Below are 12,643 nucleotides of genomic sequence, written 5' to 3'. Positions count from 1 at the left end.
TTTCCAGCGAATTCCGGCGACACGAGTGAAAGTGACCATTGGCGAAGGAATGTGGGCGTGTCAAGCGATGTGAGTCAAGCGAAAAAAGTTCAGAATTCTTCAACTTTATGCAAATAAGCAGCGAATTTCGTGAGCAACAACCAATGGGAGTGAGGTCAGTGGAGAGCACGTGATTCATCTGCTGTAGTGGAGTGTTACGGGGTAACTAGGCAACCAGTAGTGGGAACACCCAGTAGTGACCTTAATTGCCAGCCACAAGCGACAAGCAGCGAAAAATTCGCTGGCGGTGTGAACGGGGCTTTAGTTTGAAAACTCCAGGGTTGCGTTTCAGTGTAAACGGACCAAAACAGAGACTTTTGAAAACGATGGCGTGGCTGCCCACATTCGCTCTGCATATCCTTGACGACCGTGTAAACAATAACATCATGCTCACTGTTGTACCTGCATGAATGGTCATGTGACCTGCGACATTTCGCTTGTGTAGTGTGTGGACGAAGACCGTTTCTGAAAGGCAGTGAAAACGCAAGTGTAGATGAGGATCGTTTTCATTTTAAAACACCTTTTTAAAAAGAAAACGCACTAGTGTAATCAGATCCTAAGACTCTCTCGCTCTCTCTCTCTTTCTTTGCGTGGGTGTGAGAAACAGTGCTCTCAGTAAAGCGTCAGCGAGTCGTGCGCCTTTGTTTACAGGGCAACAATTGAGAAAAATTGAAAAAATAGCATAATTTGCTTGTGAAAAAAGTGCTCAGTCAGAGTGAAAATACATCTGTCCCAAACCAAAATTACCAAAGAATTTATTAGCCAATGGCTAATGTTAGACATCATTTAGTCGCCCAGAGTGAAGACTGGCTCTGACTTTTGGCAACTATCATCGTCTTCTCCAGATTGTCAATCAGGTGAAATTCAGGGCAAATGTTGTGAAGTGTATTCCAGCCTTAATGTGTAATAAACGTCTAGTTGCTATGCTTTCAAATTATATGGCATATATAGGTCACTGGTGTAGCTATGTGACTTAAATACCTTCAATGGTATGACATATAAATTCTCAGAAAAGGGGTACAAAAGCTGTCACTGGGGTAGTACCTTTGTACCTTATTTATTGACCCAAAAGGGTACATCCTGGTCCCTACATGGTACACACTAGCCTAGCACTTTTGAAAGTATACCACCCCAGTGACAGCTTTTGTGCCCTTTTTTCTGAGAGAGCAGTATGACCACCTCCTAAATCACTAATACACCACTCCTCTCCTGCTAGAAGATTTAATACTAGCTATTGATACGCAAAAAACTATAGCCTTCCTGTAGCATGAACTGATATGTACCGCAAGTCACCAAAGTGTCTGCAAAATTCATAGAATTCATAAATGGAAATGTAAATAAAGGCATGTATTGGAACGCTGTATTGACAGATCAAAACCCAGGACCAGAACTATCTGTTTAATAGTTACATACACAAAACCATAAAGGGTTATGAATGGTCATAGCCATGTAGGCCTATAAATATATCTATATCCATACACACATACACTCTAATTCAGCGCATTACTGTGAAATCCCGTGACCTGTACTTACTACTACAGATGCTGTCAAAGCCTGTGAGACTGAAGACTATATAAAAAGACTTTACAGGAAGTGTCACTGGTGCCACTATTAATAACTAAAGATCTCAGTGAGACTATGTTAACGCAAAGTGAGATTTAACACTATAACTGCTCAAAAAATTATAAATAAAAAAAATCAATGCACACAATCTGTGTGCACGCAACAATTCACTCAGAACTCCAACGAGCTCAAATTCTTGATTAAACAATGCTCAAATGTATGAAAACGCTGAAATAATTCATCAAATCAATTTCAGAAATTGCACATTTCACACACACACACACACACACACACACACACAGAATACAAATGCAAATTAAAAGCAAGTTCATTGAAAAATCTGAGCATGGGTGATGTGGCCTAGTGGTTAAAGACCCTGCTGGTTACCAAATAGTTGTAGGTTCAACCCTGCAATGAACTATCAAGACCTGTTCAAGACATTTATAAAGCTGTAATGCATGTACTGCACATTTAAACATTTTTTTTTAATTGCAATTAATAAATTCATGGCAAAAATGCTATCACTAAAAAAAAAAAAAGTCACCATTTCAAGCAAATTCCTAGAAATCAGTAAGAAGTTTAAATCCTGCAACACTCACAAAGTGATTAGAAGCTGGCATGCATCGCATGGCCAAACTCATGCAGCATCACTGATATACAGATCCACAGAACATACTGCACTACTGTAACGTTACTGTACCGCATGCAACTCATGTTTAGATTAGTTTATAGTAGTTTGTGCGGACCTTAGAGGATGCAGTTTACAAAACACAATAATATCTGCACAATAAACCACACGCACTCACCAGCAGACAGTCCGTGTTGATCTCTGATCTGGGGTCCTTCAGCATGGCATCGATCTTCTCGAATCGAGCTGTCAAACTTTCTCCAGCAGACATGTTCATAACTGATTTGATTCAGACGTGTGCGAGTTACTGGCTCAGATTAGCAAATTAACTCGCTAACTTCCTCTGCCCTCACTAAACAACGAGCACTAGTTCGAGCAAAGCACCGTTTTGTGTCTTACTGCCTTAATATCGCTCTCGTTGAATCGTCTACAACACCGAGAGATGACAAAAAAAAGCCACATTTTCGAAACAAAACGACAGCAGGACGAGGTGTCGGATCAGTTCATGACAACTTGGCAAACACAGAAAGTAACGTTACAGATTACACCGCGCTAAGCTAACTTAGCTTCGGGAGATCTGAAGGGAATGGGCTCTTCTAAAACACACAAACTGATCGCAATCACGCGCAAAGAAGTGATAAAAACAATTCTGCAGAGTTAGCATGCGGCCACATGAAATTAACTTTCTCCAGGCCTCTGTTTATAAAAGCTGGCCAGGCCAGACGAGTCTGACAGCTGCACAGCGAGAAGTGGCGCAAAACAAACTTCGCCGTGCAAATTTCGATGAGTTAAAACAAGATCCTGGTTAAAACGATCCTTTACAAATCCTCGCGCGATAAATCTCTCTTAGTCCGCATGCCGGCTTTCACTTTTCCAGCAAGTATGTAATCCACGATGCTGCGGGTGTGCAGACGAATCAAGCCTGAACGATGCTACTATTCACACAAAAAAAATTAAAATTAAAAAAAAAAAAATACTGGGTGCCCGATTTTCTCCCACTGCCTGACCAACATGTCCGCCTTCCTGTTGAAACACCCCAGAGTCAACTTCAAACTTCTCCAACGGCGCATGCGCAGAAGCGCTCTCTCTCCCTCTCTCTCTCTCTCTCTCTCTCTCTCTCACGCGCGCGCTCTCTCTCTCTCTCTCTCTCTCAATGGCGGACACTACTGAATGTGTCTTTAAAGCCAGCAGTTTAAAGACAGTAGAGATATTATTACATAAATTTACATTGAGTCATTTGACCAGACGCTTTATCCAAAAATACTTACAAATGAGGACAACAGAAGCAATCAAAATCAATAATATGTGAGTGCTGACAATTCTCGGTTAGTCTAAAGCAAGTAAACAGCAAGTTTTCTAAGAAAGGTCAAAAGAATAGAAAAAGAATAAAAACGCTAGTGTTAGAAGGTCATTTTTTCTAATAAATAAAAATAAAACAAGTAAATAGAATAGAAAAAGAATAGAGAATGCTATGTTAGAGGGTATTTTTTTACAGAAATAAGAATAAAACCCAGTAGTAAGAATAGAAATGGAAATATAGAGTGAAAAAGAAAACAAGTAGATAAAATAGAAATAGAGTGTAGATTTTCATATTGCTTGGGCCAATGAGAAATGGAATAATTCAGTAGACAAATACATGCAGCATTATACATTGTAGCATTATTAACCCCTTAAATGTTTAAATGTTATTAACCAAGATTAACAAATGCTATAAAACAGTGCGTATTGATATTAATTTTAACCAGTGTCAGGGATAACCCAAACTGTGTCACATTTGAGTGTGTTATGTGATAATATTTCCTTCATGTTCATGTTGTACTTTAAGACACAGATAATGGGTGTTCAGTGTCAAATGAACTGCATTTAATCATATCAAATTCAAAATAAACAGTTTCTGTTCTTTAAAAATAAAGCCTGATATATCTCTACTGACACCATAACTAAAACCTGACCAAGGTGGTCTTAGCTGGTTGAAGCTCGAAGGAGCTGGTGTTAAGTCTCCCAGCCTGGCCAAGCTAGTTAGCTGGTTTTTAGCTAAAGAAGTGGTGAAAACCTCTCTAAAACCAGCTAGGACCAGGTCTGAAGAGCAGCCAAAACCAGCCAACCAGCTCAGACTTTTCTGGGTCCAAACACAACACCTCATCCCACAACAAAACAAAAAAAACAAACAATACAAAAACACAATCAAAATTAAAACTAACAAAAAAAAAAAAAATTGTAATCCTATCCTTTATCTCCGTACCGAAATCCCAGATGGCCAGACAGTGATTTATCTTTTTATGTTTTCTTTCAAACCAAAGCTAAATACACGTAGAAATTTGGTGGTTATTTTGAGATAGCAGTAAAATTGACAGAGAAATCTAGAGAAAAATTCATTAAACAAAATTCAGAGGAGTTTTGATGGCTCCCAGTGGCTGTTTGTGGTATGACGCCCTAAATAAAATCTCACAGGAACCTCATTTTTTTCATATCAACTTCAAATTTGGAACATAATTATTTAGACACAAGGCTTTAATTTTATACCAATTTTAGAGTAAAACCTGTTATGTAAAATATTTATAATAAATAAAATAAAATAAAATATAGTGCATTTTATTTACAGTACATTTAAACTTCTATAACTTTTTGATACTTTAATTTCTTGAAAAAAATAAATAAATAAATCCACCTTTGCCAAAATCTGCTAATTTCCTTTTTTAAAAAGAGACCAACCTTAGGTCTATATTCCAAAGTGTTCATAAAATACAACAATTTAAGTTTGGATAGTGCACTTTAATGCCTATTTTAAAAAATGGGGGGTGACAGTTAAAGGGTTAAATGGCTTGGTTTTCAATATATTTATCAAGCCTGTGCCACTGGAAGGTAACCAAGCAGTGTCAACATTATGTAATTAATATTCGTGAATCAGTCCTTCACCGTGCACAAAGCAACGTCTTCGAGACCTTATTATTAATATTTATAACCCCAAACTTCGCCATAGTAATTTCGCGTGAGGTCTACATAGTCGCTCGCGGAGCTCATCGATCGCGTCTCATGCAGTTGCAGCGTCATTGTGGGCTGCTGTTTGAATGAAGTTAAGAGGCACTTAAACCTTCCGCACCTCGACTTAAACCCGGCCTTTGGAGTTGAGCTGAATAAAGGACAAGTCAAGAGAAAGATGCCAGTATTTACAGGTCTGTTTACAAGATGATTTCACATAAATCATAGTGTTTTTTAAACGAGGAGAGGTGCGTGAAAAGAGGCAGCGCCGTTAGCATTAAACATTAGCTTCAGGCCTCAAGAGATAGTTTCTGTTTTAAAACAGGACAAAGCTAAACAAGAAGCAGAATTCCCAAAGCAAGACTTCTAGTGTGCCTTTGATATAGGAGAAGTGTTTATTTTATATGTATGTTTATTATAAACCGTTATAAGAGTGATGCAGCATGTTATGGCTAGGCGGCTGACGCTTGATTAAAATGCCTTTTAAACTTACAGCACTTTTCAGTTTTATTGAATAGTGTACTGTATACAGACTTCACGCCCTCATTAATGCAGAATTGACTGTAGAACTTGTGTCTGGGGAACTACATGTCACATGCACTCGATCATTTTAATGTGTTTCCAGTGAAAAACCTGTTGAAGATGTATTCATTTGTGGTCATTTTTGTAACCAGAGGATCAGTTCAACCCAAAATGTCAATTTTGTCATTATTTACTCGCCCTAGTTTTCATTAATCCTCAGAACACAAAATGAGATGTTTTGCAGAATGTTAAAGCTGCGTATTTGTAAAGAACAGGCAAAAATTGGGAGAAATGACACATAATCAACTTATTGTTAGTTTAATGTGAATAACAGCATAAAAGTTAGTTTTTTTTCCCGTTTCTTTTCTTTCTGGCTTGCAAGCTTTGTCGACACTTAAATACAGTCCCACATGACATATAATGATGCACAGGTGTTGAAGTGCGGATGTGCATTTCCATTTCGTTGTACTATTAATATTTGTGTCATCCAAACAGAACAAAAAAAATTATTTTTTATTTTATTTTATTTTTTTTGGAGTGAAAGCTTATTGAGTTTTCACTTTCGGGTGGCACTTTTAAAGCTGTCCCTGGAGTCTCACCTGTACCACGTGTTTCCTTTACGGACCCTTCTCACATTTTCTCATTTGTTTTTGCAATCTTAGTGAATGTGAAATGGGGAAAGGAGAAGTTTGACGCGGTGGAGCTGAATACAGAGGAGCCTCCCATGGTGTTCAAAGCCCAGCTCTTCGCTCTCACAGGGGTTCAGCCAGAGAGACAGAAAGTCATGGTGAAGGGAGGAACGCTGAAGGTACTCCCTGTGAGCTGTAATTAAGAGCAGTAGCATTTTCCAGTCCTCTATTTGACTTAATCTACTTTTGTTCTCAAGGATGACGAGTGGGGCAACATCAAGCTGAAAAATGTAAGTATGTACTATAAAAATCTAAAGTTCTGAAAATTAAGTTTTATTCTGGAATCAGAATTCAGCTGTTATTAGGTAAACATTTAAGGATATGATCCAAACGGGGTTATCCGATAGTACACCGTAAAATAAATACTTGTTCCTGGTCTTATTATACGCATTCAGCTTGAACACATAGCGCCAAACTATTAATTATATCTAAGGACGCCTAATATTAAAAACTCTTATTACCACAATTCAGGTTTGGTATAAAAGAAAAGAAAGCAAAGCTTGCACTGAAGTCGAGGATGCTTCACTCAAAAAGAGTAATTAGGCACAGAATATGCATTTAAACAAGATCTTCATATATATGATGTATGCATTGAAACAAGAAATCCCGGACTATATAATAAAGTCAACAAATAGACTCTTTTTTTAAAAAAAAAACATTTATTAATTATAGAAAAAACAACAACGTGCATTGAAATGTAATTTTTAATCCACTGCTAACTGGCTCTAATCTGTTTCTGAACACTCATTTTTCGTAATCCAGTACATTTCTGATGGTTCAACCCTCACTATCACGTATCAGTGGGTTGCAAATGCTGTTTCGTGTTGCCTCTAAATGCGAGCTGTGTTTTGATGGCTGTAGGGGATGACTCTTCTGATGATGGGCTCTGCGGACGCTCTTCCTGAGGAGCCTGTGGTGCGACCCATGTTTGTGGAGGACATGACGGAGGAGCAGCTTGCATCTGCGGTGAGTTTTCAGCCAACACAATTTGGATCACATTAATCTGCTAGGAATCACAGAAACAAGACAGCTCTGTAATCTCCGTCACGTTTAGATGGAGTTGCCGTGCGGCTTGACAAACCTGGGCAACACGTGTTACATGAACGCAACGGTGCAGTGTCTCCGCTCGGTGCCTGAGCTCAAAGACGCTCTCAGGAGGTACAGTTTAGGCATGTCCTTCATATTAAGTCCAAAGAGTTTTTTTTGCATAATGCATTAATGTGTTTTTGTGATTATATAGGTACTCTGGTGCCTTGCGGTCTTCTGGAGCCAATGCACCTTCCCAGTACATCACAGCAGGTGACAGACTTTCACTGTGTCTTGAGGTTACTAAATACTTGACTCTGTCGACGCGTGAGGATCCGTATGTCCTTGAGCTGGATAGTCATATTGAATCGGCACATGTTTGATCAAGTCAATTCTTCACTTAGCTATGCGTGATTTGTACGAGTCCATGGATAAGACCTCGTCGAGCATTCCTCCCATCATCCTGCTGCAGTTCCTGCACTTGGCCTTCCCACAGTTCGCCGAGAAAGGAGACCAGGGCCAGTACCTCCAGCAGGTCACTCTTTATTTGAACTGGAACACATTTAATCTGAATATCTTCCGTTAAAGAGGAAAATTATAAAATGTGTTATTTTTATCATTTTCTGGTTCACCCAGGATGCCAACGAGTGCTGGGTTCAGATTATGCGGGTCCTTCAGCAGAAATTAGAACATCAAGAACCAGAAACCCCGCTGGAGGCAAGCTATTCATATTATAATATTCTGTTTCATAACTATTTCATTAACAGTATTGAATGACTTTATCATATTTATTTGGAAACTAGAAAATGTTTTTTTTCTTTTTTAGGGTTACAAATGATTGTAATTTTGTTCTGTGTGTTTTTGATTGATTAACAGACTGACAGTGATACTGGAGCCGCTGCCTCCACAAAAAAGAAGAATTTCATCGATCAGTATTTTGGTGTTGAATTTGAAACGACGTATCCTTTGTTGTGCAAATTTATTCCAGTATGTGCTCTCTCTGATAGTACTTCTGTGTGCTGTCTTGATACTTTATAAGCTGTTACCTGTTAAAGTGATTGTAAAGTGATATTTTGCACTTCCAGAAAGTGAGATGCGGTGCATTAAATTATAGTTGTTACAGGATATGACGTGTTAAGTTCTACAGTGCATCTGACTATTTGTTTACTATTTCTCACTGCATTGTTTGGATTGGATACACTGCGGTCTGTGAGAGGTTTGCAATACTTCATGCAGCTGAACCGGAGTTTTCTCCAGTTCCATATGAACGTGTGTAATATTTTAAGGTCCTTAACCTGCATGTGTGCAGTATGAAGTGCACTGAATCAGAGGATGAGGATCCAACTAAAGGCACGGAGAGCCAGCTGCAGCTTAGCTGCTTCATCAATCAGGAAGTCAAATATCTCGCCACTGGACTCCGATTGGTGAGTGGGACGTCCCATACATACAGTCAGAAGTACCATCAGTGCTCACAGCCCCTGTTCATCTTTATCTTTTCCTCATTGTATCTAGAGGCTACAGGAGGACATTACAAAGTTCTCCCCATCCTTGAAAAGAAATCTATATCAAATCGGTATGCTTTATCTTCTGACTTTTGTGGCGTCTTTGGAGAAATGCTCTTTTGTTCAAGTGTTTTCTCTTTCGTGCTCATGCAACAATGAAATGAACAGTCACTTGTTATGTTACTGCATTTAAGTCCAAAATCAGCCGCCTCCCGGCGTACCTCACGGTTCAGATGGTCCGGTTCTTTTACAAAGAAAAAGAGTCGGTGAACGCCAAAGTCCTCAAGGTAGGTCATTCGCTCTGGAGTGAGTCAGCATATAAAGTGTGATTTGTTGTATTGATTTGTTATTTAATTTTTGCTGCGTTTAGGATGTCAAATTTCCTCTTATGCTGGACGTGTATGAGCTGTGCACTGCTGAACTGCAGGAGAAGATGGTTTCTGTGAGGTCAAAGTTCAAGGTGGTTGAAGACAAGAAACTGGAGATGCAGCAGCAGCCGAAAGTGAGTGCCCTGTGATGTCATCCTGAACGCTTCACGCTTTTAGAAAAACCGCCTGTAAAATCATTTTATTTCTCATTTAACAGGAGAATCTGAAGGTTGGGGCTCCAAAGGAAACAAAATACGAGCCTTTCTGTTTCTCTGAAGGTAAGTTCTCGCTGCAAAGCTCTTTTCCATTTCATCGTGGTTCTGAAAGTTTGCCCTGCAGGTGGATTTATGAACTCATAACTCTTTCTTCTCTACAGACTTGGGCTCCAACAACAGTGGTTACTACGACCTGCAAGCGGTTCTGACACATCAGGGGCGATCCAGTTCATCTGGACACTATGTCGCCTGGGTTAAAAGGAAAGAAGGTCAAGTATTGTCAATGTGTCTCTGTTCATGGGCCTCATGCATCAAATATATAGTTCATCTTCAGTTGCTGGTCCCCATTGACTTGCATAGTGTTTTTTTTCCCCTCATACTATGGAAGTCAAAGGGGACCGGCAACTTAAGGTGAACCATCGCTTTAAATAACAGCAAGCTTTTGCATGAATCATTTGTAAAATGCATAGTTTTTTGCCTTTGTAACTGCAAATGCATCTTGATTGCATGCTTGGGTGAATATTCTAGGTTCTTTACAAGTAACAGTATAATGTTACCTTACTAGAATTACAGTAATGTTATTTTTTTTAAAGTAATGCATTACTAATAATTAGTTACTTTTGCATTCTGCGCTCAGCTGGCCGTGGCTCTCTCACACTCTTTTAGGCCCTGTTTACATCTGGTATTAAGATCTGTGTTTGTTGATCCAATCACAAGTGGACAAAGCTAAATACACGTGTAAACATGGTCTGAGATGTTTTCAGCTTGTCCACTTTCAACCACTTCCACTTGTTTTTTTGGACACCTCTGCTATGGAGTGTTTTATCTTTCTAGCTGAGGTTGACTTTTTTTCTCTCTCTTTTCTGGACAGATGAGTGGGTGAAGTTTGACGACGATAAGGTCAGTGTCGTGACCCCTGAGGACATCTTGAAGCTGTCTGGCGGTGGTGATTGGCATATAGCATACGTCCTTCTGTATGGCCCTCGACGTCTGGAGATACTGGAGTAACAGCGGTTCACAGAGGAGACTTAAACCATGATTGCCATTTCAGAGCACTGTCTGTATAGATGTGCAAATAAATTTTGGTGTCTTTAAAAAACATGACCTTAATATTTCCTGAACTCTTCATGCATTATCACACAAGTGGCATGTTAAAGGGTGTTTTTTTTTGGATGATAGATTGCTTGACGCGATCCTCGTTTGGATTTGGAGCAGTGGTTTTATAAATGTTTTCTATATGCATTGAATATTTTTTTTAAGCCTTGTTAAAATGGTTCATGCTCGATAGACAGTATCCCACCGCAGGAGAAGTAGTGACTTGTTATATAAAGATGTTCTTGGCCGCAAGTTTCAGACTTACATATGCATCAAGAGTTATGATACTGGAATCGCAAATTGTTTACAATGTTATGTTGTGTGCGCGTGTGAATTTCATATCAAAGCACTTCGAGAGGATGTCTTTATGCTCAATTACTGCTTCTGTCACTGTAAACTCATCTGTCTTTAAATACTCGAATACAATCAGAGTAAGAGAACTTGAGCTCTGTAATATGTTATTGACTACTGGCTCGTCATAAACGGTGAAATAAACATGCCATTGACACTCTTGTGTGTATTTTACAAACAAAACCATCCGATTCATTTCAAACGAACATTTATTTCAAAAATGTAAAGAATGCATTTCATTGAAGTACAGCAGAAGCTGTCAGAATTTAAAACCAAGCAAGAAGATGTTGCCGATGTGGAGTTATGTTTCGCTGAGACCTTCTGTGATGTTACTGAAACCAGCCGAGTTCAGAGCCGTGACCAGGCTCTCCATCGTAGCTTGAGGGCCTTCTCGGTCCTGCCAGGCCACCAGCAGCATCTTAGCCTGCAGCTCTACATCCTCGCTGTCAGACTCGATCACGCGGATCTCCTTCTCGCTCATCTCCAGATGGTCTGCCACCGTCTTCCACTTGGACCCAAGCTTAGCCGCGATCTCGTCCATCTGACTGTTGGTCACTCACTCTCTCTTAACAAACAAACCTTGAAAAACACTAATGCCAGGAATCTAATGTGATCCAGAATCTAATGTTGCAAACATTGCAAATCATAATACACCACTACCACAACAACTGACATGCCACACCAGGTGATATGCTAACGGACAGCAGGTCTTAACATGCATCTCCTGTGACCGCTTGTTATTGGATTTCATCACTACCTTCATCACCAACTTGCTGAAAGAAGTCCTCGGCCCAAATGGAAACGAGGCAAACCACAAACAGCTGCACTCTTCTTAATATGATTTATTAGGGGTCAAGCTATAAAGGGGCAGAGACCTTGTAACCTTACCATAGAACCATATGTATATAAAAATTAAAAAAAAAAAAGACATAGGACAGCAAAATTGGAGTATCCCAAGCCCTCTAGCGCCACCAACTGCTTACAGTTTCTACTATGCTTAAGCTATGACCCTAAGGCCTAGTAACACATTTCTGACTTGATTGCATAACTAAAATTTTAATTTAAAAAAACTACTTTTTCTAACTATTTTAGAAAGTTTGCAGATGGAATGAATCATCTCAGATCACTGAAAGGCCACGATGAATTTCATGCCATGCACAACAGAGTGAACGCGAGGCAGTATCTCCTCAACACTTTGGCATATTGAGACGATACTTTGTATACTTGGCCAAAAATCACTCGACTCATTTCTTTAGATTCAGTGCAACACAAATCAAACAATACAGTTGAGCGTCAATCATTTTGAATTTTGTCATAAAATGCCGTTTTACGAATGCTTTGTCAAATTATCTTGAAATAGCACAGTTGAAGACGCCCTCTGATGCTCACAGGGTCTCTGCAGGATTAATAAAATCGAATTCACAAATAAAATGAATACCATATAAGAGGGGTAGGGCAATGTCTAAAAGCTTGATGTACTACAGGAGCAGGGCTGGGGAACACTGGTTTAAATCCCTTGTTTCGTCTAGCTCTGTAACAACACGTCTCAAAATAATTACAATCCACTAGTGACTACCTCCATGTGTGCTGTGCGGCTGTGGCAGCTGTACATGTTCTCTGCTCACCTCGAGCAAAAACGATTTGTCCTTGAAACTTTTATCCTACA

General features: G+C 39.4%; 3 protein-coding genes across 3 annotated transcripts in view; 1 reads left to right on the top strand and 2 right to left on the bottom strand.

Moving 5' to 3' along the window:
- LOC109104807 (rho-associated protein kinase 1-like) overlaps positions 1 to 3,292 on the bottom strand; it is a 65,755-nt gene extending 62,463 nt beyond the window's left edge. The window contains exon 1 of the mRNA XM_042769610.1: positions 2,409 to 3,292. Within this exon, the coding sequence (XP_042625544.1) occupies positions 2,409 to 2,507 (99 nt within the window). The 5' untranslated portion in view covers positions 2,508 to 3,292. The remainder of the gene's footprint in view (positions 1 to 2,408) is intronic.
- Positions 3,293 to 5,154: 1,862 nt separating this feature from the next.
- LOC109109587 (ubiquitin carboxyl-terminal hydrolase 14-like) lies at positions 5,155 to 11,134 on the top strand. Its single transcript, XM_019122684.2, is given in 17 exon segments — positions 5,155 to 5,403; positions 6,394 to 6,539; positions 6,618 to 6,650; positions 7,282 to 7,386; positions 7,475 to 7,578; positions 7,661 to 7,719; positions 7,851 to 7,981; positions 8,083 to 8,163; positions 8,323 to 8,405; positions 8,756 to 8,870; positions 8,959 to 9,005; positions 9,007 to 9,019; positions 9,143 to 9,235; positions 9,319 to 9,450; positions 9,534 to 9,594; positions 9,693 to 9,800; positions 10,403 to 11,134. Coding segments are annotated over 17 exon segments (1,464 nt in total). The 5' UTR covers positions 5,155 to 5,387; the 3' UTR covers positions 10,540 to 11,134.
- Positions 11,135 to 11,168: 34 nt separating this feature from the next.
- On the bottom strand, positions 11,169 to 11,541 carry LOC122147307 (THO complex subunit 1-like). Its single transcript, XM_042769608.1, has one exon. It carries the CDS (start codon positions 11,516 to 11,518, stop codon positions 11,279 to 11,281), a length of 240 nt encoding a protein of 79 aa, XP_042625542.1. The 5' UTR covers positions 11,519 to 11,541; the 3' UTR covers positions 11,169 to 11,278.
- Between the last annotated feature and the right edge of the window lie 1,102 nt (positions 11,542 to 12,643).

This window comes from Cyprinus carpio, chromosome A2, assembly GCF_018340385.1.
Source record: "Cyprinus carpio isolate SPL01 chromosome A2, ASM1834038v1, whole genome shotgun sequence".
Taxonomy (NCBI): domain Eukaryota; kingdom Metazoa; phylum Chordata; class Actinopteri; order Cypriniformes; family Cyprinidae; genus Cyprinus; species Cyprinus carpio.
The sequence above is the reverse complement of the archived record's forward strand: the minus strand, read 5'-3'. Positions and strand labels throughout refer to the sequence as shown.

Bases quoted from the DNA above. Each gene is read 5' to 3' on its own strand.
- LOC122147307 (XM_042769608.1), bottom strand. From the start codon at position 11,518: ATGGACGAGATCGCGGCTAAGCTTGGGTCCAAGTGGAAGACGGTGGCA.